The sequence below is a fragment of the Pristis pectinata genome, chromosome 8 (assembly GCF_009764475.1).
Source record: "Pristis pectinata isolate sPriPec2 chromosome 8, sPriPec2.1.pri, whole genome shotgun sequence".
Lineage (NCBI taxonomy): Eukaryota > Metazoa > Chordata > Chondrichthyes > Rhinopristiformes > Pristidae > Pristis > Pristis pectinata.
In genome coordinates, this window is record NC_067412.1 from 15313103 (window position 1) to 15338106 (window position 25004).

At 39.9% G+C, this 25004-nt stretch overlaps 1 protein-coding gene across 1 annotated transcript in view; it reads right to left on the reverse strand.

The window, feature by feature from the left end:
- The window catches only part of fbxl16 (F-box and leucine-rich repeat protein 16), a 105595-nt gene that overhangs the window by 42446 nt on the left and 38145 nt on the right, over positions 1-25004 (reverse strand). Inside the window, 1 exon segment of the mRNA XM_052022423.1 lies at positions 592-1100. Coding sequence (XP_051878383.1) covers positions 592-1100 — 509 coding nt within the window.

Below are 25004 nucleotides of genomic sequence, written 5' to 3' on the forward strand. Positions count from 1 at the left end.
AAATGAAAGATCATCATCCTAATTTTGCTGGCACTGCTAAATATGCAGTAAACTACAATCTGCATGTGCACTATGCATCTGAAATTTGGTTCCATTAAGGTCGATGCAGCCATATTTCAGAGGCAGGACACAATGTGCAAGTGGTACTGTGTTGCTTGTTTCACACCATTCAAGGACAAATTCCTCCCCCCTCTGTTTCCCTCTCTCCAGAAGCTGAGTATTTCCAGTATTTTCTAAATTCATTTGTGTTTTCTAGGTTATGAGGTATTATTGTTTTTGAATTGAGAAGGTTATGAATAAAGCAAAAACAACACAAATCTATGAAGAAGAGCAATGAGAGAAAGATAGAAAGAAAGAGATAAGAACTCAAAGGTTGCATTTGCTGACTTGTCAGTTAATATTGGTTGTTCCATAATCAAAATGGCATTTGGAGATTTATCTATAAGTTGAAATCTTGAGTTTATATTGATCTTCACTCTTTTACATTGTGTTTTATTTTACTGAATGAGTTACCTGATAGCAATTCGATATGACTTACTGTAACTTAGGAACTGCCAACATTATTACTATCAGATGTAGCCTTTGGTCTACCTGTCCAATATCAGCTCCTCTAGCTTGTGCAGATCACAAGCAATATACTCCAGCGCCATGTCAGTGATGCGTGGACACCATGATAGGTCCAAGCAGCGCAGCTTCCTCAAGTTTTCCGCTACCAGCTCCACGCCATCATCAGTGATCTTGGAGCAGCCAGAGAGGCTGAGGGCAGTGAGGTTGGGCAGGCTGTGCACCATGTTCACCACACCATGATTGGTGATCTCCCAGCAGGAGTTCAGGCGTAGGGTGTGCGTGGTGTATCCTTGCTTGGCAGTGAAATAGGCCATGGCTGTGTCTGTCACATGGTAGGCCTGCAAATTCAGCTCCGTAAGGTTCGGCAACAGCTGTGAAATGGCGGCAATGGCGTCATCTGCCACATTGATACAGTCGCTGACGCTCAGGGAGGTAATCCGTGCATTAAGGCTGGACCAGAGGCCTGCTTCTGTGAAGTCATTGCAGCCGGAGAGCTCCAGATGGGCGAGTCCCTGCATCTGCTCCAACATGACCTAAGAAATGGAAAGAGTGGAGAGAATGTGTAAAATACTGCAGCTGCAATTCCTTATCTGCACATCCCAGTCACTTTAAAATGACACCCAGCGTATTTAATGAATCAGAGAACTGATTTGGTTCCCCCATCAGTATCGCATTAATGAGTCAAAATTCATTGTTCCCAGGACACAAAAAATCAATGAGAACATTTTAATTTCTTTCTAATCAAAATTATTTCTTTTTCCAAAGTAGGTGCTTCCTCATAGCATTTAATCTAGGCAACCATGATCATGATAATAGGTCAAGAATCACCCACTGAAATTATTGAATTCTAGCTGAAATAGCTATTCAGTTCAGCTGTTCAGTTATATCTTGTTATTTAATGTTAAATCCAGAACAGTGATTGTAACTTTTATAGCTGGATGAGTTCAGCTATAACATGAGTTCAGATGATGTCAGACTTCAAGGGCAAAGCTTAAGTAGTTAATAATTTCAATGAAAATCTGGGACTGCATTACTACCTTTTAGCTTCCTAACTAATTAGCGATGGCTATCTGGTCATGTGGCCAAATGTCCTCTGGCAGGTTGACATAGGACTGGCGTCATGCAAATTTGCAGGATGGAATTTATTTCCATAAATATGCTAACTGCTTGGATTCATTTCTGATGGGATTCATGACTTGTGGTCTATGGCAAAAATTATGTATAAATCTCATCCAATTTCAACTGAATAATTGATTATCCAATGGCAGATTCCCCAGCATGTGCTGTCAGAAAGTCACCCCGAAGAGTCAAGCAGGGCACCCCAACTTCACATCATTTTGTGTATCTATGTAGCTAAGTCACTAGCTGATCCAACAGGAGCTGGATGTCCACAGCTGCCCACAGAAGCTGGTTTCCATTCACAATGTGGATTTCTATTCACTTTATTAACACTTGGTACTTTTCACTCCCCAGCTCAGCAAGAGTTAAAAACAGCCAGGAAGTCACCAACCAGAATGTTAACACTACATTTTCCTCTCCACAGATGCTTTCTGACCTGAATATTTACAGCATTTTCTGCTTTCCAGAATTCACATTGTTTTGCTTTTGTGGGAATAAGTACATTTTAATGTATTATACTGCACAATACTTTTTAAGACATTTACCTTTAATTGAATATATATTTTTAAATTTAGACCTACTGACCAGATCATCCAATCCCCATGAGGTGTGGCCCCAGCCCAAGGCTAAAACGCATGAGCAGCTATGAATAATTATTCAAATAAGCTAACCATGGAAAATTGGGGATTGTCAATTAACATTGTTGCCGGGCAATTTTGCTTCATCAACCAAGCAAAGAATAGTTTAAAATACACATTCAGAGACAAATCTCCTCAATATTAGGGTTAAATGTGCTAACAATATCTATTCACATTATTTCTTCCATTAAATGCTTTGGTAAATCAGAAGAAAGGATAGAGATTAAGATTAAGCACTTTAATTCACATTATTTGATTGGAGCTGTGTTAATGTCACCATATCTCAAGAAAAATCAACTTTTTCCTACCAGGTGTGGAGCTTAGTCGTTAACAATATTAATTAACATCAGAGTGAATCAATCAGAAAACATAAATGAAGGCTGTCAGAACAAGTTAGAACATTGATAGGGGTCAGAATCAAAGGCTGTTGGGAACAGTCATTTTTCTTGCCGTTGTCAACTGCGGAGTAATAGGAACCAGAAAATTTTTGAGACAATCCAATGATTACTGTGAGTTTTATATTTAATTCACAACTTTTAACAAGATACTACATTGGTAAAATGTAGGTTTTTAAAACAATCCATGTCTTTGAAAGGATATTTCTGAGGCATGCTAAGATGTTGGCTTATTTAAAGATTCTTTTGATAGCAGCCTTTTGACTGAGATCGGGTAAACATTCCTTTTTGTGATTACATTAATTGGCTTCATCCACACTTCGCTAGAAAACAAAGAGTGAGATGGAAATGGCAATGAGCTTTATGTAATTTAAACAAATCATACTAAGGTCACTGTATGTAGCATTTTATTACGATACGTTGCTTCTGGGCATGCTATGGTTCATTGAGTTGTTTTGATTGTGAGTCACAGGGCCACTTATGTTCTATGTCTTAGTGGCATTTGTTTGCTTACATACGTAGGCTTGAAATGCCTTTGTTCTCAACAAGTGATCAGGCAGACAACTGGCACAACCTTTATTAGAGCGGTCAATATCCACAGAGAGGTATGAGAATGACATTAATCATCAATAATGTATAATAAATTGCCACTGCCAGGCTGGAGGGAATCAATCCAGTGCACATGACCTCAAAGAATTCAGGTCCCTGGTGCTTAATCTTGAAAACTGCATTTTTGAGCATATTGTTTAAATGATTGCTATGTACAATATTTGTTTTTAACATTAAAATAAAATACACTTTTCTCTCAAAAAGAAACAGAGTGGTTATAAGAAACTTATTGGTTATAAGTTACTGGTGAGAAATATTTAATGCATTGATTTGATATTTTACATCATTAATTGAAAAATGTTTTAACCTTATTTGTAATTTTGTGTTGAAATTGATCCAACTGGCCCATTTGCATATTTTAAATATGCACATACTTAAAACAATTGTAATTCTTCCAGAAGTCATTTTTGGTTTGAAGGGCAGATTTGTAATAATCTCTAAGGTGCTGAAAGAAATACAGAAATGTCAAAATTCAAAACTCGTGGTGAGATAGTTTTACAGATCAATGTTGGAAAACAAATCTCACACTTCAGAGTTCCATTCTCCTTCAGCACTTTTTATGGTCACCACATTAAGGTAATTGCCAAAAGAACCAATGGGAAATTGAGAACCACCTTTTTAAGCATGATACGGAATACACTGCCTGAAAAGGTGATAGATTCAACAGTTACTCTCACAAGGGACCTGGATATATACTTAATAATGAATTAAAGGAAGTAATATCATAGTGATTATATTATTCGACTAATAACCAAGAGGCCCGCACCAAAGATCCAGAGACCCAGAGTCAAATCCGACCACAGTTCCTAAGGAATTTAGATTCAATTGATCAAGTAAATCTGTTGTTAGTAGTAGTGAATATAATGAATTGTCGTAAGCATCTAATGTACTTCAGTGACAAACTCTTTTGTCCCAATCTGCATGTATTTGTCCGATATCTGAATCCAGATCCCCAATGAAGTTGTTGAATCTTAACTACCCCCTGAAACAGTCTAACAAGCGACTCAATTAAAACTTTGTAATTACATAGAAATTACAACATGTAGAAAGGATGCTGGCCTCAGTCATTCCCTATTGGTGCTCATCGTCTACCAAAGCAATAGTCTTAATCCCATGTGTTCATTTAGTTCCAAAGTTCCCTTCAGCAACAAACAAAATGCTGGAGGAACTCTGCAGGTCAGGCTGCATCTGTGGTGGGAAATGGACAGTTGACATTTCATGTTAAGACCCTTTCTCTGTACAGACCCAAAATGTCGACTGCCCATTTCCCTCCCAATGTGTGGCCTGACCCACTGAGTTCTTCCAGCACTTTGGTTATTGCTCCAGATTCCAGCATCTGCAGTCTCTCCCATATTCCCTTATGCCTCTTTTTTTAACAACCCCTCTAATCTGCTATAAAATGTTGACATAGTCTCTGTTTCAACACCACCTCAAGTGTTGAATTTCTCCAGCCTGTCAGCATTGTATAAAAAAAGGGTGCAAAATTGTAGTCTGCCAATGAAATTAATCATAACTGTAATACATCCTTTTTTTTATTGCAGTCTCTGCAAATTAACAAATGTATGTTTTTTCTCTGGCTCTTTCAATTATGAGAAAATGATCCCAAAGTATTTCCATAAATAATATTTAAGTACTAAATAAAATAAGTGTAGGTTTATTCAGTTATGTTAATCCAAAAATTTCAGACCATTTGTATTTCTATAAGTATTCAGTGGTAGCTCAGTTGGCAACATTCTCACTTCTGGGTCAGAAAGTTGTGGGTTCAAGTCCTGCTCCAGAGTCTTGAGCACAAAAATCTAGCATGGCATACCAGTGATGTACTAAGGGAGGACAGTAGTGCAGGAATTGCTGTTGGTTTAACGAGGTGGTAATTCAATACTAGGTGGAGATAAAAGATCCCACAGTATTATTTTGAAGAATAGTAGTAGGAGAGTTATGCTTGGTGTCCTACCTAATCTGTATCCTTCATTACTAAAACTATTTTTTTCAGTCAATATCATTCTTGGCTGTTTATGCGAGCATGGTATGTTTAAGTGGGCTGCTCTGTTTTGTACCATAATGGATGGTTAGAGATCACTTAAAGACATCATGGAAGACACTAAGTAAATGTGTTTTTGTTAAATATTCTAGCTAATAATTATAAGAAACATGATGTTGGCACATTAATCTGCCTTTTGATATCAAATGTATTCAGAGTTAATAAAGTTGAAGCAATGGCCCCACAGGTGGTAATCCATTTGTACCCAAAAAAAGACCACTACACCCAGCAAATAGGAAGTAAACACAGGAAATACATAACCAATGTACATTTTACATAAACTTCATGCAGAATTTGAAATCACTAAGATCTTCCAAAAGGCAGTATACTGAGTATGATGTGAGAATTTTAGTGATTTATTCCATTTTTACACAAAGAGATATCATTTTGATATTATAGACACAAGAGCAATGAAATAATATGAAAGTGAGATGGCATGTGATGGCAGGGGCTTGTGCTGGGTAGTGGCAGGGGTGCAGAATGAGTACATCCCCTCCTAATAATCAGCAATAATCAACGGGAAGGAAGGGATTTGCCTCTTCTGCACCACCGCCCACCACCTAACACAAGCCCCTGCTAAGGCCTCAAGGTAGTTGCTGTCTGGATTCCAGTAAAAGTAATATCATCAAACTGCATCAGTTGCATTCACAATTGCGAGATTTTCACAGGCAGCAGACGATGAGATAAACAGCAAGTTTTTAACACATAGAACACAAAGAACAGTACAGCACAGGAATAGACCCTTCAGCCCACAATATCTGTGCCAGATATGATGCTGATTTAAACTAATCCCATCTGCCTGAAAGTGGTCTATATCCCTCCAACCCCGTCTGTTCATGTGCCTGTCTAAATGCCTCTTAAATGTTGCTATAGTATCTGCTTCCACCACTACCCCTGGCAGCGTGTTCCAGGCACCTACCACTCTCTGAAAAACAAAAACTTGCCTTGCAGATCTCCTTTAAACCTCTCGTCTTCTCCCTCCCATCTTTATGCCCTATAGTATATGATATTTTCACACTGGGATAAAGACCCAATCAGTTCACACCTCTGCCTCCAATGCTGTAGAGTAAACAATCCATGTTTGTCTGATCTCTCCTAATAGCTAATACTCTCTAATCCAGGCAACATCCTGGTGAACCTCTTCTGCACCCTCAGCAAAGCCTCCACATCCTTCCTGTAATGTGGTGACAAGAGCTACACACAATACTCTAAAGATGGCCTAATGAAAGTTTTATGCAGCTGCAACATGACTTGCCAACTTTTATATTCAGTGCCCCAACCAATAAAGGCAAATATGCTATGCACCATCTTTACCACCCTATCTACTAGTGTTGCCACTTTCAGGGAACTATGGACTTGCATCCCAAGATCCCTCTGTACATCAATGCTCCGAATGATTTAAATGGATAATAAATAAATTATCGATGTCCATTTGTAATTGTTTATACGCTTATTCCATTAGCTTCTACAGGTTTCATGGTGTGTTGTGGCAAATGCTGCAATTGTTGCAATTGTTATGCCTACAAAGCTCAGGCCACTGTGAATGTGAATTGGACTGTGGACTGATTCATTACAGTTTTCACATAATAAGATAATTACATGAAAGATTACAAGATTCTGTAGATGCTTAATTTGTATCCACAGAAATATTTAGCTATAATCTTAAAACTGTGCTTTGTTAATATTAGAGTGGGAATGCTTAAGCATTTTCCAATGTATATAAAGAAGTATGATTTTACCTCATACATTCATTTAATTATTTCAGGTGAATGTTTTTTAGTTTCTAAATTGCATTAACTTGCAAATATCTAAGTGCATTTGAAAAATCACAACTGAAGTCATTGTGAACAAATTTGTCTACTGATTTGCAAACGCCTGATTAAATTTCAGATTCAGCTTATGAATCATTTCACTTAGCTTGAGAAAATACTTCATATAAGCTGGATGCACTTTTTTAGTAGTATGTAAATTAATTATGGATCTAATTTGGCAGTTGTATGAGTAAATGTGATGTCACTGCATGACATATTCAATGATGTGTGCATTGCTATGCACATTTATGCACTCTACAACGGGGAGATGCAAACCCAAACAGTCCTTTCAGTGGAGACAGATTCACCTGCACCTCCCTTAATATCATCGATGGCATTCGGTGCTCCAAGTGTGGCCTCGTCTACACTGGCGAGACGAAACGCAGACTAGGTGACCGTTTCGCAGAACACCTGTGTCCATAACCACGACCTGCATCTCCCCATTGCCGGTCACTTCAACTCCCCCTCCCACACCACTACAGATATGTTAGTCCTCGGCCTCCTCCACTGTCAGGAGAATTCCAAGCACAAACTGGAGGAACAGCACCTCATTTTCCATCTTGGAACCTTGCAGTCTAATGGCATGAACATTGAATTCTCCCACTTTAAGTAATCCCCACTCACTTCCCCTCCCCCCCACACCCACCCCCAACCATGTCTCTTCTTTTCTTCCCTTTCCTAGCCTCTCTCTCTTTCTTCTACCCCCTTTTTTCCTCCTTACCTTTGACCCATCCCCTGGTGGATCTGCTCTCCCCTCCTCCCCTACACCTGCCTATCACTATCTTTTACCTGAATCTACCCGTCACCACCTTGTGCCCACCCCACCTCCCCTCTTTTGTCCACCTATCACTGCTCTGCTTTTCCCTCCTATATGTTGGGCTTTTCCCCTTTTCCTATCTTCAGTTCTGAAGAAGGGTCCTGACCCAAAACGTTGACCACCTGCTTTTCTCCACGGATGCTGCCTGGCCTGCTGAGTTCCTCCAGCATGATAGCATTTTTCATCTAGGTTCCAGCATCTGCCGTCCTTTGTTTCTCCAGTTTAGAGATGTTGTGAGATCTGTAGGATGAATTGATGAGGACTGAGATATTTACCAAGCTGACCCTGTCTCATGTATATTGTATAAACACAATTAACTTTAGATTAAGAAGGTCAACACTAAATAACAACCAACAGCCAAAAGTCACCAGGGATGAGACGGTAAAGTCAGGAGAGTTCATGAGCATGATGTTAAACTCAAAAAGTGTTATGATGCTTTTGGGCAGAGGGAAGTGGTTTATTTGGGTTTGAAGGGTGGATGCAAATGATCTGCAGCCAGTTAAGGAAAAGGTTGAGGTCAGGGCTGGAAAACGTAGAATGTTACCAAACTTCTGACTTCCCTAGGCATGATCCAATATTACCTCAGCTAGCGACAGAGTGGTGTAGCTAGTAGGGCTGCTGCCTTAGAGCTCCTGCAAGGTTCAATCCTGACCTCGTGCTGTCTGTGTGGAGTTAGCACATTTTCCTTGTGACTGCATGGATTCCCACTGGAAGCTCCATTTTGCCTTCCACATCCCAAAGATGTGCAAGTTGGTAGGTTAGTTGATCACTTTCAATTACTCTGAGTACGTAGGTGAGTGATGGAATCTGGAAGGAGTTGTTGGGAATATGGGGAGAATAGGCTACAGGGGAAAATGAGTGGGGGAATGGTATTACTCTGTGAGCTGGGCCAAAATGGCCTCCTTTTGCGTTGAAAGAAAATATTGCATATATGAAATGTTCTACCTGACTTCACAACTGCATTGTAACCATTATATTGACTACATAAGGTAGTCAAAGTGGTGGGGATAGCAAAATTGACACAGAAGGATCCACTATTAAAGCAAGTATAAAGTGCCTGGACTGTTTCAGATACATCTTTGAATGAGAATATAAACCTTCTTATACTTATTATGAGCTGTCCAGAAATCAGGGCTGCATTAAAAAGGCCTGTAGAGCAATTGCACCCAAAGAATTCCAAATCAGAATAATGGAGATACTTCATTCATAGAATTTCGGTATTGTTAACATAAAAGCAGTAGCTCCTAGCCTTGTCCATTGACGTGGCAAGGACAAAGATGCAGAAGAGATAGCCAGTATGTGCACAGTTTGCGAAGATCATAACCACCACGAACTCCACTCCAAATATGAAAGTGGCCCTCAAAACCAATCCAGCATGTCCACAGAGGTGTGGGCAACTTCCTGGTGTTGGTGGATAGACATTAAAAAGAGTGAGGTAAAGTAAGTGGGATCATGCACTGAATGCACTGTAGGGGAGCTTGGATCCACTTTTGCAATATGGTCTCTAGGATTCTGTATCAGACCACAATTTTGATCATTTAATTTTGAATACCTTGTGAAGGGAAATGGAATCAAATATTGCTTCTCATCTCTTTACCATCCAGCCTCATACTGAGAAGCTGAGAGATTGGCACAGCATCCAGCACATAAAATACATACAGTGAAGGATGTACAAGAGAAGCAAGTTGTGCAAGGCAGGTAAGGTCACACAGAAACATTTACTCCCAGATTGTCTTCTGGGGTGCAGATTGATGCTGTACTTCAAGACAGGATATATTCCTGCAAAAAAGCTGGTGCACCAAAGACTCAGGATGCATCTGAGTCTGTTTCAGGCAAACTTGGAAGGGAAGGTGGAAGAAAGGCAGTTGACACAAAACGAACGTCAGGGTGTGTTGGGTGACAAAATCTACTGGCACTCAGAGCTGCAAACAACATGCAGAAGTTGGAGAGCTGAAAGATGCACAAAACTTTTATACATACATTTTTATTGCAAGCATTCCATACTATGTATTATGGTTAATGACTGTTGAAGCCAGAGATCTTGTGAGTGTCCACTCTGGTCATAAGACTTATGAAAATTAGAATTTCCTTTCATAGTTTTGTGCTATATAGAGCTAAAATTGAATTCATTTCTGCAATATTCTTAACAAATTCTCCATCAGAATTTGGACGTTTAGCATGAATGATATTCCATGAAAAAATATCTCCATATTCGGTGTGTTCTGTCAGCTACCTAACCGAACACAAACATTAGTGTTTGCTGGTTGATTCAGCATGATTTTAATGCTGCAATCTTGTCTTTTCCTTGATTATGACCTTGGAGTACCTTTGGATGAAAACTTATGATTCATTTTGTAGTGGAGGTTTGTAGTCACTTTGTAGCCTGTGATACTTTGCAAATTAAGCAGAGCATTTCACCATTTTTAAAGTGAACGCAAAATCTTCTTGCCCTTCTGATTTGTGTTTTCTTCTTCAAACCTGCATATCCCACAACTTGATGACGTCACTGTCATCCACCAAAACTGCACCTAAATCTTACTAGGAGTGAACACTGCCTGCAATACTCAGGGCCTATAATTCACAGGGTCCTTCCTGGTGGTAGAAATTGTGGGTTTGGGAGGACAGTGCATTTTGTAGATGGTGTATACACTGCAACCACTATGCACCGTTGTGAAAGAAATATATGTTTAGGTTGCTTTGGATTGCCAAATAAGCAGGCGGCTTTGTCCTGGATGCTGCTGAGCATCATGACAATAGTTGGGATTACACTCATCCAGGCAAAGGAAGAATATTCCATCACACATTTGACTTGTGCCTCACAAACAGTGGAGAGGCCTTGGGTTGTCAGGAGGTGAATCACTCGATGAAGTATACCCAGCCTTTGACCTGCTCTTATAGCCTTGATATTAATGTGGCTCCAATTGAGTTTCTGGTCAATGGTGATGCCTAGGATATTGATGGTGGGGTACTTAGAAATGGTAATGCCTCTGAATGTCAAGAGGAAATGATTAGATTTTATCTTGTTGGATATGGCAATTGGTTGGCACTTCGAAAGAATTCCTGACATTATATGATGATCTCAGTTACTGTATACATTGTATCCATTATGTGGATACTCAGCACTTCTTGACTCAATGTAGTTGTAAGCAGCTGTTTTATATGATGAAAAGTTATTGTTCATTTCATTACTGATTAGTCTGAGTATACAGTATTAAATTCAACACATTTGATAATACAGAGGGCTGTAGAGGCCAAGTCACTTAATGTGTTTAAAAAGGAGATAAATAAATTTCTAGACACAAAAGGCATCAAGAAATAGGCAAAAAGAATGGCAATATGGTATTGAGATAGATGATTCGCTATCATTATACTGAATGTTAGAACAGGCTCAGAGGCCGAATGGCCTGTTCCTGCTCCTGCTCCTATTTTCCATGTTTCCAAGAGTTTGAATGTGTTCCTAAAATGATTCCCACAATTGTTGAAGAAGAGTTGACACAGAGCATGACTGAAGACAGTCAAGAAGCACTATATGAAAACCATCTGTTGTTTCCAACATTAACATCAGTACAGTTTTGGATGATCAAAGAGAACTCAAAACTCAGTAAATCTGTAAATGTCATCAGATTCACTCTTTTAAAAGGGGGAAACAGTGTGTAGCATATGTAAATAAATGTGATGCTTCTTCATGATATATTTGATCATGTGCGTATCATTATGCACATGTGCACAGTCTTTGAAGAACCTTGAATAAACCAGCCACATCTTCTGGAGATCTCTGCATGTTACTGCACTGGAGAATAGGAACTCATAAGGCAGATAGATAACAACTGTATAACTCCAGAGAATCATCTGATTACTTCACTAATCTTTAAAGAAGTTTTTAAATTTAATGCAAATATTAGGAAAGTTTAATATCCCTGGGTTATTTTCATGAAAAAAATATAAAATAATGCTTCAGATTGAGCCTTAAGTACAATACTGTTTAATCAACTGGAGGAATAGGTGTGTATATTATAAAGAGGTTATGAAAAATGATAGGCACAGCCTTTGCAACAGATGGTGTCAATATGGTACACGCTAAGAGAATATTTGATACAGTCAAATGACCAACTGCCAGTTCCTACTGTAAACACAAATTTGCAGCTTTAGAAGATGAAGAAGCTCTGATGCGATTAACGAGCTTCTCCTCAAGCTGCCTGTTAACATGGATGAAGGTTTTGTTTGATGTATGGTATCATTTCTCTAGTTTCTCAGTAAACCTCTTGCTTATACAAAAATTACCGAGAATGCAGATCACACCTTCAACAGGAGTTTAACAGCTGAAGGAGAAATAAAACCTTGTGGGAGTTACCTTCAGCACAAGTGAATAATTAGAAACTAAAGAATAATCAGAAGTGTATCTGCTTCCCTGTTCACTCCATTCCCCTCCCCCTACAGATTTTCCCATTGCAAATCTCCTTTCACATTCAGATCTGCTCCAATTTCATAGATTATAGGGCCTGTTTCCAGGTAGCTCAGCATGGTCACAGTCAGTTACACAGAAGATGATACTCCTTGGTATTGTTAATTAGATTAAAGCAAGTCCCCACTGACTGTTCAGCAACATTCAGCTTCCATCAGACTTTTCCACCCTAGAACCCCACTAAATCAAATGTTCATGCCATCTAAAGTCTGCGTTAGGTGGCAGGACCCATTGTCAGTCCCTGAATGGCCTGCTGTGAACAGATGTCTTAAATGTGAATTTGGACAAGGAGCATAACAGACTAAATTGATGATAACCAATATGTTTTATGATTGACTACAACTCTGCCTTCAATACTATAATTCCAAACAAATTCATCACCAAACTCCGAGACCTGGGACTCAACACCTCCCTCTGCAACTGGATTCTTGACTTTCTGACCAACAGACTGCAATCAGTGAGGATAGGCAGCAACACCTCCAGCACGATTATTCCTAACACTGGTGCCCCACAAGGCTGCATCCTCAGCCCTCTACTCCCAATATACTCATGACTGCATGGCCAGATTCTGCTCTAACTCCATTTACAAGTTTGCAGACAATACCACCGTAGTAGTCCATATCTCAAATAATGATGAGTCGGAGTACAGGAAGGAGATAGAGAGCTTAGTGGAATGGTGTCATGACAACAACCTCAATGTCAGCAAAGCAAAAGAACTGGTCATTGACTACAGGAAAGAGGGTGGTGTACGTGCACCTGTCTACATCAATGGTGCTGAGGTTGAGAGGGTTGAGAGCTTCAAGTTCCTAGGAGTGAACATTACCGACAGCCCGTCCTAATCCAACCACGTAGACGTCACGGCCAAGAAATCTCACCAGCGCCTCTACTTCCTCACGAGGCTAAAGAAGTTTGGTTTGTCCCCTTTGACACTCACCAACTTTTACCGATGCACCATAGAAAGCATCCTATCTGGATGTATCACGGCTTGGTACGGGAACTCCTCTGCCCAGGACCACAAGAAACTGCAGAGAGTTGTGGACACAGCGCAACGCATCACGGACACCAGCCTCCCCTCCATGGACTCTGTCTATACCTCTTGCTGCCTTGGTGAAGCAGCCAGCATAATCAAAGACCCCACCCACCCAGGTCATTCTCTCTTGTCTCCTCTTCTATTGGGTAGAAGATACAGGAGCCTGAGGGCACGTATCACCAGACTTAAAGACAGTCTCTATCCCACTGTGATAAGACTATTGCAGGGTTCCCTTATACAATGAGGTGGACTCTTGACTTCACAATCTACCTTGTTTGACCTTGCACCTTACTGTCTACCTGCAATGCACTTCCCTGTAGCTGTGACACTTTACTCTGTATTCTGTTATTGTTTTTACGCTGTACTACCTCAGTGCAATCTGTGTAATGAATTGACCTGTACGATTGGTATGCAAGACAAGTTTTTCACTGTACTTCGGTACAACTGACAATAATAAACCAATACCAATTTCTGACGGCACTCATTATAATGAAAATCTCCCTAGGCCTATTGATACATTTAGGTGTGATATTATCATCAAGTGATGTTAATGTCTATCACACTATAAAATATAGACATCATGGTCTTTTGATGTAATACAGAAATCTACCATAGGAACTTCAAGCCATTAACAGTCCATTTCCCAGTGAATAATTGCCATTAGCAGATGTAAATTAGGAAATAAAGCAAAGCATTTTTAAGGTATCATTTGTCACTTGATACTTTAATCATGGCAACAGATTAGTTCTTTAGCTACTTCAGTCACTGAACAGCTCTTAACGTGAACTTACTTGTCTGAGTCAATTGCTTATAAAATGCAACCAGCTGTGAAGGCATCTATTTTGAGTGTGATGTATTCATCCAATAAATTAATTCAATGTCTTTTTATTCTCTCATAGGATGTGGACATCACTGGCAATGGCATCATTTATTGTTCATTTCTAATTACTGGCACAGTAGCATAGCAGTTAGTGTAATGCTATTACAGTGCCAGCGATCGGGGTTCAATTCCCGCTGCTGTCTGTAAGGAGTTTGTATGTTCCCCCCGTGACTGTGTGGGTTTTCTCCAGGTGCTCCGGTTTCCTCCCACATTCCAAAGATGTATGGGTTAGTGGGTTAACATGGGTGTAATTGGGCAGCTCAGGCTTGTTGTGCTGAAAGGGCTTGTTACTGTGCTATATAAATAATGTTTTAAAAGTTTTAAAATAAAGTTTTAAAAGTTACCTCAGAACTATGTTTCACATAGAAGCCAAATAAAGTAAGACTGGTAGGTTTCCTTTTGTGAAGGGAAGTAATAAAGTACATTTATTCCATAGAAGTGTTTCACACATTAACATGGTATAAAATACAGAGGAAGAGAATTAAGCATGACATGAAGTAGAACTTTTTAATGTATCATGTAGTTGAAATCTGGACGGCATTGCCTGCAGATGTGGTGGAGGCAGGTTTCATTTTGGCCTTGTGAAGGGAATTGGATAAATATATGGTGAAGAAACATTTGCAAGGCTATGGCAAAAGAGCTGGGAGATGGAAGTAGTGAGTTGCTCTGGAAGAGAAGTAGCATAGACATGATGGGCCAAATGGCCTCCTTTTATGTGGTAACCATTCTGTGATTCCTATGACATTAGTGAAACGGATGGTTTCGTTTGAAAGTCTGGTAGTTTAATGTTTAATTATTGTAATTAGCTTCTTTTCTCCCCCAATTCCAGATTTATTTAATTACTTGAATTTAAATTCCCTCGGTGCCAAGGTGGGACATGATCGATGATCTAGAGCTCCTGCTCCTATACAGTAACTTAACCACTTTGCTATCATATCCCTATTACTGACAATCTGGAACTTCCTGACTAGTATCTGTCTGAACCCTTTCACTCCATAACATTAGATCTGCAGCTTTACAATTTTTGTGGGATTATAGAATTTTAAAAAAAATTGAGGGAGATCTACTCAAACAATCCTGCATTCTAGTTTATTTGTACATTAGTATTTGCTAAAAATGATCTATTTTCAAATGCTGCCTTGTTTTAAAAAAATTAGGTCAACCATGGCTTAATCAGTAAAGGAACAGAACTGCTTGGGTCAGAGCATTACCAGGACTTAGATCATTCTGAGATCAACAAAAGTTGAGCTGTAATATCAGTGACTCACAGTACCAATTTAAAGCTCACACCAGTAACTCCAGTTTCACTGTTCATAAAGGAATGAGGTCATGGAGGACAAACTCTAATGGTAGCCCAGAAATTGCATTGTCTTATCATGCAGCAACAGAAAATATTTATTACTCTAGTCATGAGTAGAAATTCATCTCTGGCACCTAGTGCTAAAAGGAACGTGTACTAACGAGTTGTCCCTTGAACCCACTTACAATATTAAGATACACTGAAGTCACTGGAATCCACTTGTATATAAGAAGTTGATACTCTTGCATTTAGCGCTGGTGATCAAAGGCAAATTTCTGTACTGGATATTCCTTGCAAAGATCTGTTAAGACCTGGAAACATTCCATTTTGCAGGACATCAGATGATACAGACCAATGAATCCTCTGACAATGGAATACTTTGATCAGGAATGTTTGCAACAGTTAAGAGGCATGAAAACCAGGCAATCAAATTATAAGGAGCTACATCCACTGGGACTATCTTTCTAAATTATATAGAAAGATTTACAGGACACTTTAGAAGACAGAGGATCTCATTAAAATTTAAAAAAAGAGCTTGACAGGCTAGATGCAGGGAGGGTGTTCCCCCTGGCTGAGGAGTTTGCAACCAGTGGACACGGTTTGTGAATAAGGAGATGAGGACATTTCTTCACTGAGAGGGTAGTGAACCTTTAAAATTCTTGCTCCAGAGGGCTGTGGAGGCTCAGTCATTGTGTTCATTAAAAACAAATGTTGATAGATTTCTGGATATTAATGGAATCACAGGATATGGGGATGGTACTGGAAAATGAAGCTGAGGTAGAAGATTGGCCTGAGTTTTAAGAATGGTGGAGCAGTTCAAAGGGCTAGATGGCTGACTCCTATTTCTACCACATTGACGTGGTATTATTTGTTACTTTGGTGTTAGTGGAAGGGGAAATGACGCTTAGGACACTGGGCAAGCTGCTTCATTTTCTATTACTTCCATTTCATTAGCTAATGAACTACAACACCAACAGGCAGCAGACCATCATCTTAAGTCCTCACCTGAAGAGCAGGCCACTGATGTCGCAGCATTCCCTCAGGACTGCTATCCTGCATGAAATGATCAATCTTCAGAGTGGGGCTGCAAATCTACTACCTAATTAAATCAAGCTGGTTTTATTTTGAAAGCAAGCACAAAACAGAATCATTTCTCACACATGCTCAGCAAGACTGATTAGGTGCAAATCTCCATTGTACCTGCATTCATGTCTCTCCTTTACGGGGAGAAATTCAACTTGGCCTGAAGATGGCAGGGCAATGAATCCACAGGGCTGTGTAGCAGCCAGAGCCAAATGTGGTTTCATTTAAACGCTGCTGGCAATTTATGAACACCAGCAGGCATTCACAGGTATGTAGGGGAGGGCGGGGCAAAAACTCTTGTGTGCATGGGGGTAAGAGGGCAGTGGTGGATTTCATCCCAGAGTTCTTGCTAGGTAGTGCTTCATTCTTGACAATCTTAGCCTTCATCTGGAAGTGCCCTGGTAAATGGTTAGAGTTTCTATTCCTGTGTAGGTCTAGAAAAACAGAAATTGAAGATCACCGGGGGAATTTGACATTCACAGTTGTTCTTACCTATATAAACTGACAAATTTCTAATCCAAAGCTTTATCACAAACAACATCCCAATTTAAGAATTAGTATTTGCCTAGAGCGAATTTCTTTTGGGGGCTTCGGTTTCCTCCCACATCCCAAAGATGTGTGGGTTGGCTACTGTAAATTCTCCCTAGTGTGTAGGTGAGTGGTAGAATCCGGAGGGAATTGATGAGAATGTAGGGAGAATAAAAAAAAATGGGATTAATGTAGGATTAGTGTAAATGGATGCTTGATGGTCGGCTTGGACACTATGGGCTGAAGGACCTGTTTCTGTGCTCGATTACTAGAACCCAATATTATAGAAGTGCATTTATTGATTATTTCAAAGCATTTTAGTCCCTCCATCATCAATTTTTAGCAAATTCTTCCTCCCTGTTGGTTCCTGATGGTTCCAGTAGCAGGAAACCACTTAAATGAATAAGTCATTCTCTTTGCACTGTTCATTTGGTTGTTTTCCAGAAAAAAACATTACTGATACCCTGATATTCTGCAGCTAAGGGATAGCAACAGATTATTGCAAGTGCTTGGAAATGGATGAAACACTCGCAAAATAACTGGAATTAAAAATGTCAATAATATCATTGGCATTTTTGCTCAGTCACTGCAGGCATTGGCCTCACTGCTAAATTCATGTGGATTCTGTTCAGGTGTATTGGGAAGTCATTTTAATAATGTGTTACGTCTTGTATATGTGCTAATGAAGGAGCTAAATCTTGTTGATGAACCCTTCTGTAAAATTTGTTTCTGACAAAGTGGTACTAGATTGGCTGCAACCTATAGTTCCTACACACTGTATTGATTCCTCCAGTGCCAGTATGGAGTGAGAGAATAAAATGCTTCACTGGCCGCAGATTGCTGTAAGATGATGTGTTTGTATGCTCAACACTCTTGTGAGTTTACACAGGGAAGATCAGTCCTCGGGAATACCAGTCTCACCCCATACAACAGACTCTCCTTTACTCATAAGGAAGGCTTCTAAACCGGCAGACATTTTACCTAATTCTTCCTCTCTGGTGACTCAATTACAAATACACCATGAAGGGTATGATAATGCAGTGGTTAACTTGCTGGACTCATATCCAGAGACCTGGATAAACCATCTGGTGGTCTGTGTTTCAATGCCACCAATGCAACAATCAACCATAACAACTAGCCTGTTAAAGTGCCCAAGGGTGTTCCTGCAAGTCAGCAGCAGTAGCTCAATTAGAGTGGGAAGCTTCTTCCCAAAGGGCAGCTAGCTGTAAATATCTGCGATTTGGACATCTTCACAAACAAAATGGACTTTTAGTTAAGCCATCTTTCTTCAAACTGTCACAATTTTGTGGCATGACTCTGTCAGGGTTTTTTTGTGCAGGGTGAGTATATTTCCAGAAAGATCAAATTAGAAAAGTGTGACACTTTAAATCATGGGTCAATGTGAAATGGAATGCAGTGTATGACATGGGGTTGAATGCTTCTCCAAAATTCAATTTTCACAGAGTGAATTGAAATGAACTAATATTATTAATTACTGGGAACAAGAAAACCAAGTAATTACATTTTCATACTGCAGATTTCACTGTAATGCTTCTTCATTCTGCCCACAAGATCAATCAATCATGGCATTGCGATTTTGGCCTGAGACAGGATATAATCATGCTTGGAATGTCAAGGCTGTAGATCATACTCGGTACAATAGAGCAATCTAGACTCAGGGTCTCCCCAGAGCACAAATTTGCTGTTCTTTGACACTTTGACTGGAAATGGACTTCGATATGTATTTTCTTTTCCTATCCTGTGAGCCTAGATTATCCACTTCAGTCAAATCCGAAATTAAAATATGGAGGAAAGCCCAGAAAATGTTGGAAATACTCAGCCGATCGAACTGTGTCTATGGAGATACACAGAGTCAGTGTTTCATTTGATGACCAAACATTTTCAAATTGAAACATTAACTATGGGATTAGTCCATTTTGGAATGATGGGCCAACTGGTCTCCCTCTTCACTGTAAACTTCTGTGATTTTATGGTCCAGTGAAGGTCTGGCTGTCAAAGTGACCAGCACAGCACTGGCATAGGAAGTAATCTGCGCAGCAAATGTTAATACAACCACAGCAGCTAAAGAACTGGTAAGGAAAGTAATGTCAGGTGTCCCTTTCGAGAATACCCATGCATTGAATATCAATCATTTACAATGACCCTTGTCTTCACATTTTGCTAAAGTGCTTGGTTTCTTGCTTGGTAGTGTTTCACTCTTGACGATCTCAGCCTTCATCTGGAAGTGTTTGTTCCCTTCCCACTCCAGCAAAGCCCTTTCCCAATTATTCTTATTTTTTTTATGGCTCACATTCATCATTCCCTCATTATGAGTGGTAAGATGATGCCTGGATTTGTTATTTTCTATTGTAACAAAACATTTTTCTGAGTTTTACAGTTATTTTGAAGGAGATATTTCATAACAGTTAAGAGCAGAAACAATGTACCCGCCTCGCACCCTCCAAAACTAAAACTGTTCATCACCACCTCCCACCTCCGGCACTATTGTTGGCTCACATTTTGCTGGGTTTTGCCTGCAGTTCCACAAGGAACTGCCAGCATTTCTCAGCAAGCACGGAAGTCCTGAACTTCCTGGCTCTCTCTGCTGGCACTTGCCCAGCTCTGCTGTGCCTCTAGACTCCACGTGGAATCCAATTATGGAACTGGATCCTGCTGAGATTCCCCAGCATTTATGCTGGGGAGTCTGCTCCCGGATGCTGAGGCAAGTTAGACTTCCTCCAGAATCTGCAAGCTCATTGACTTGAACAGGGTTAGTATGGTGTGGTGAAAAATGGCAAAAATACAGTATGTTACATTTTAATTACTTGTGTTTCCTTGATTATTTAAAATATATTGGGTGTTTTATTTATTTCTAATTTTTAATTATTTAAACTTTAATTTTAACTTCACTTTTTTGGTAATCTTTCTTAGAAGCAGAGTAATACCTTGACATTTTTGACACATGGCAAAGTTAGAGACTTTGCAGCTTGTCAAAGGATTCCAGAGGATTTAGAGGGCAGGGCACTCCCCTCCTCCTCCCTCTCCCCCAACCACGTCAACTGATAATGTTGCTTGAAGCCCTACCACAACAACATACCTCCAGACTATCTTGGACAGCTAGCCTGGCCATCCAGATCCAGAGAAGGTAAGTTTGGGGGAATGGGGAAGTGAGCGTAAGGCACCTCTCGGGAAATTCCAGGCCAGAATCTCATGCCCATCCTAATTGCCCTTGAACTGAGTGTCTTGCTGGACTTCACAAGATCACAAGACAAGGGAGCAGAAGCAGGCCATTCGGCCCATCGAGTCTGCTCCAAGGAAAAGGAAAAAAAGAAATGGGGAATGGGGGGGGGGGGGGTAATGGCTTCTCAGAGCACAGGTAAGAATCAACTACATTGTTGTGATTTTGGAGTCACAAGTCTGCCAGGCCAAAGGCAGGTTTTATTCCTGCAGGACATTAGTGAACTAAATGGATTTTTACCATATTCTAGTAACTTGGTGAACACCGTTACTTATAGCACCTTATTCCAGACTGAACTTAGATTCTCCGGCTGCCATGGTGGTATTTTAATTTTGAGCATATTTTGAACATAGCCACCATGCCCATATTTTCCTTTTTCGCAGAATCTGGGATGGCAGGCATACAGGAAATTGGATAGAGAAGGACTGCAACTTTTGTTACACACCTGTCATACGTAACATAAGTTGGTGAACAATAACTGTTCTTTAATGCTGTCATCCCTTTAAGGATTGGATCACGTGATTATCTGCAGACTATTGCTGCACCTCTGTTTAGTGAAGGTGGTTCCAGAAGGAGAAAATCTCTGTAAACGAAGGCTTTACAAAGCCGTTTCATGTATGAAGTGCCTTTGTGGATAGCATAAGTTAATTACTGACTGACTTGCATTAGGGAGTGAATAAGGGAGAAATGATGTCGGGGTGTTGGTTGATAAAATTGTGGAATTTAAATACCATGCTAGAATTAGAATACCAAATGATGGGTTTGATTCCTCCTTATTGAGATATATAGATGTGCACTGAGACACTAATCAGCTGAAATAGTACACAATGAAACAAGAAAAAGCCACCCAGGCCATTGAATTTCCAGGCAAGTAATCTGCCTACATAATGTAGAGGGTGGAAGTAAGAATTTACCCTGTACATTGAGCTGGCAATGCAGATAAACCAAAGCAGATGAAAGTAAAAATGTTACTGTGTCTAATTGATCAGAGAGAGAGAGAATTGTACCCTACCATAAAGCTCTCAAATGAGACCCTGAAGAATGCATTAGATCGTTACAAGCACATTGAAACCTGCCAAGAAATCAACCACTACTGGTTCTTTATATACAACAAAAAAAAGAGAATCCTTTGATACCTTCTTAATGGAGCTAAGGTTATTGACAGATAATTGCAATTTTGCAGATCTGAAGGCAATCATTATTTGTAGAATCCAGTCACATGAAATGGCTACTACGTTCTCCAGAAAAGTGTACACAGAAACGTGGAGATATCCAGTGAAGGAAGTACATGTGATGAAATGCAAGGCAAAACAGGGTTAGTTCTGATTGCAAGTGCATGAATGGCAACATGAGCAGCCAAAAGAGAAATGCTCTGCATATGGGTAGAAGTGTGCAAGATTTGGATTGGAAGATCATTTCTACCAATAATGAACAATGAAAAGTATCTAAAAAGCCCTTGGAGTGGTTGAGATAAATCGTACAGGAATAGAGACAGGGCCAGATTTAGCTCATACAAATTTACCAGGAAGGAGGGTGTCCATATCAGAGGAATAAGCACTGTCTCAGAAAAACCATGAAGAAACCTTGTTTGACTGAAGCAGATGTGGAGATACTGGAGGTTGCATCACTAAACCTGTGAAGCTAGAACACAGCTCAGCAACATGCACCCCATTAGGACCAAATCAAGAAGGATAGTCCATCAAGCCACATATCCCGAGAACTTTGTGCCAATGGAAAGCATGTAAAAACTAGAAATTTATCTGGATTTTCTGTTCCTTTTGTCTTTGAATATTAAAGGAAGGATGTAGTATATAGGTGGTGTGTAATATAGGCCTGTGGTTCTTACAGTACAACATTATAAAATGTAAGGTACAACTTTATAAAACATTGGCAAAGCCACAGTTGGATCCAGTTCTGGTTGCCACACTGTACAAAGGACAAGATAGCACTGGAGAGGGTGCAGAGGAGATTCACCAGGATATTGTGTGGGATGGAGCGTTTCAGTTATGAGAGGCTGAATAAACTAGGTTTGTTTGCCTTGGAGTGGAGGAGGCTGAGGGGGGAACTGATAGAGGTATATAAAATTATGAGAGGCATAGATAGGGTGGATAATAGGAAACCTTTTCCCATAACAGAGATGCCTAATACTAGAGGGCATAGGTTAAGTGAGTGTAAGAGGTTTAGAGGGGATCTAGAGCATTATTGGAATCTGGAACCCACTCCCTGAGTGGATGGTGGAGGCAAGTACTTTCACAGCACAAGAAATACCTAGATGGGCACTTGAATCACCAAGGCATTAGAATGCCATGGACCAAGTTCAGGTAAATAGGAAGACTATTGAAAGGTACTTGATGGCCAGCATGGCCATGGGTTAAAGGCCCTATTTCTGTGCTGTGTGGTTCAGTGATACTTTTAATGCCCCTTTAAGGATTGCATGATGTGACTAGGCAATGATTAGCATCATTGTATTTGGGAGAAAGTTTCAGAAGAAAGCTTTTGGAAACAACAACACTGTAAGTATGCTGACTTGCTCTCTAAACTTTTTCATGAAAAAGTATCTTTGTTGGTAGCTTATCATGTAATTTCCAGCATCTTAGGGAGTGAATGGGAGATACTGTGACAGCAATATGCTGACGTCACAATTAGCAATCAACACATGACCTGACTCATTATTCATTCACCTATTACTGGACACGTGCAGTCTGCTGTGCAACCACCCATTTTAACACCTCTTTCAATTTTTTCTTTTTATTTGACTATTGCAATAAAAGTGTAAGAGAAAGTTTGAATGGACTGATCATTATACCTTCTCTGAAAGGGGGCTGGTACTAAATGGCAATCCTTCAGAGAAAAGCACAAACCAGCTACCAAAGCTGAGAAGTGAGGAGGGCAAAACAAAAACAATGACGAGGTAGCAAACGTATTGACATTAACAGCATAAAACCTGCAAATAGCACTTGAAAGCAGAGGCACCAATGTCCGTCAGATTACAAAAGAATTACCACTGCTAGGTCACCAAAGATTAGCACATTTTACTTTAAAGCCAGATTTGCCAATGATGCTATGGATCCAGTTTCACAGCCCTGAAAAGGGTTCTGCTGGAACTCAGTAAGGAAATGGCATGTATGACTACTTGCATCATTTGTCTTGAGAGAAGTTTTCATCAGTCATTCTCTAGAGTGATGGTGGGACAACAACATAAGAACAATAGAAATAGGAGCAGGTGTTGGCCAAGGAGACCCTTGAGCCTGCTCAGTTATTCAGTGTGATTATAACTGATCTCCTCTTGGTCCTCGACTCCATTTTCGCATAACCCTTGGTTCCCCTATTGTCCAAAAATCTATCTATCTCAGCCTTGAATATGTTCAGTAACTGGGAGACCAGCAGAACCCCAAGGAGAAATTTCAGAACCAACATTTGATGTGCACCTACTACTACTTTTGTGGAATATTTTTATTCTGGACTCTTCCATTAAGCCAATTAATGCAACTGAATTTATATGAACAGAGAGCACAACCAGGTTGTGACCAGCACCTCAATCTTTACTCCCTCACAAGGAAGCCTTTCAGTCAGAATAACAAATGCAGTGATTACTGTCAAGGATCATTATCAGCAAGTAAGATTCAGCCCTAAATTCTGCTAACTGGGTAAATAGTTAACATCTTCCATTGTGCAATTGTTATGCAGAATAATTTTGTTTTGGAAATGCATGACATAGCATTGGTCTACATGAACTCGGTCATTTAAGTAAAACAGGATTTTTATAGGGTTGCACAATCAATGCTTGTAACACAATTCTGCAAATGTTCTATCCAACAGTATAATGCTTGGTGTGTATTCAGCCCAGTGTACGTGCAGTTCAACAGGGAGAGCTAATGGGAGTCTTGAGGCTGTAATTACTGCAGATTGAATTGGCAGTCATACAAGAAAGTCACTTCTTTATAACTTTATAATGTAGCTGTGACTCCTGCTTTTAATTCAAGCAAATAAACCTTATTATCAAGGCTTTCCCAATTTTACCTTCATTTACTGTAAACCAAAAAATGCACACATTTATCAATAAAATTAATACACATCACTTTACATGTGGGGTCCTTTTTACCCTCTCAACAGTATATTTTTCAACTTCTTATATTTGGAGGCTTGCATTTTATCTTCAATCACTTTGATTTTCAAGTACGATTACAATAGCCATTTAACCAACAACTGCTTTCCATCTGAGTAATTTACAAACTGTTTTCCTTCTTCATTCCTGTGTATCGCTGCTTTTCTTGTTTTCATCCTTTTAAGTCATACAGCACAGAAACAGGCCCTTCAGCCCACCATTTTCTACATTTCAATAAGATCACCTCTCTTGCTCCTAAATTCAAGAGAATACGTTCCCACTCCACTCAATCTCTCCTCATCCAGCAAATCCGCTTTCTCTGGAACCAATCCAGTGAGTCTTTGCTGCACTACCTCTACAGCAAGTGAATCCTTTCTAGGGTAA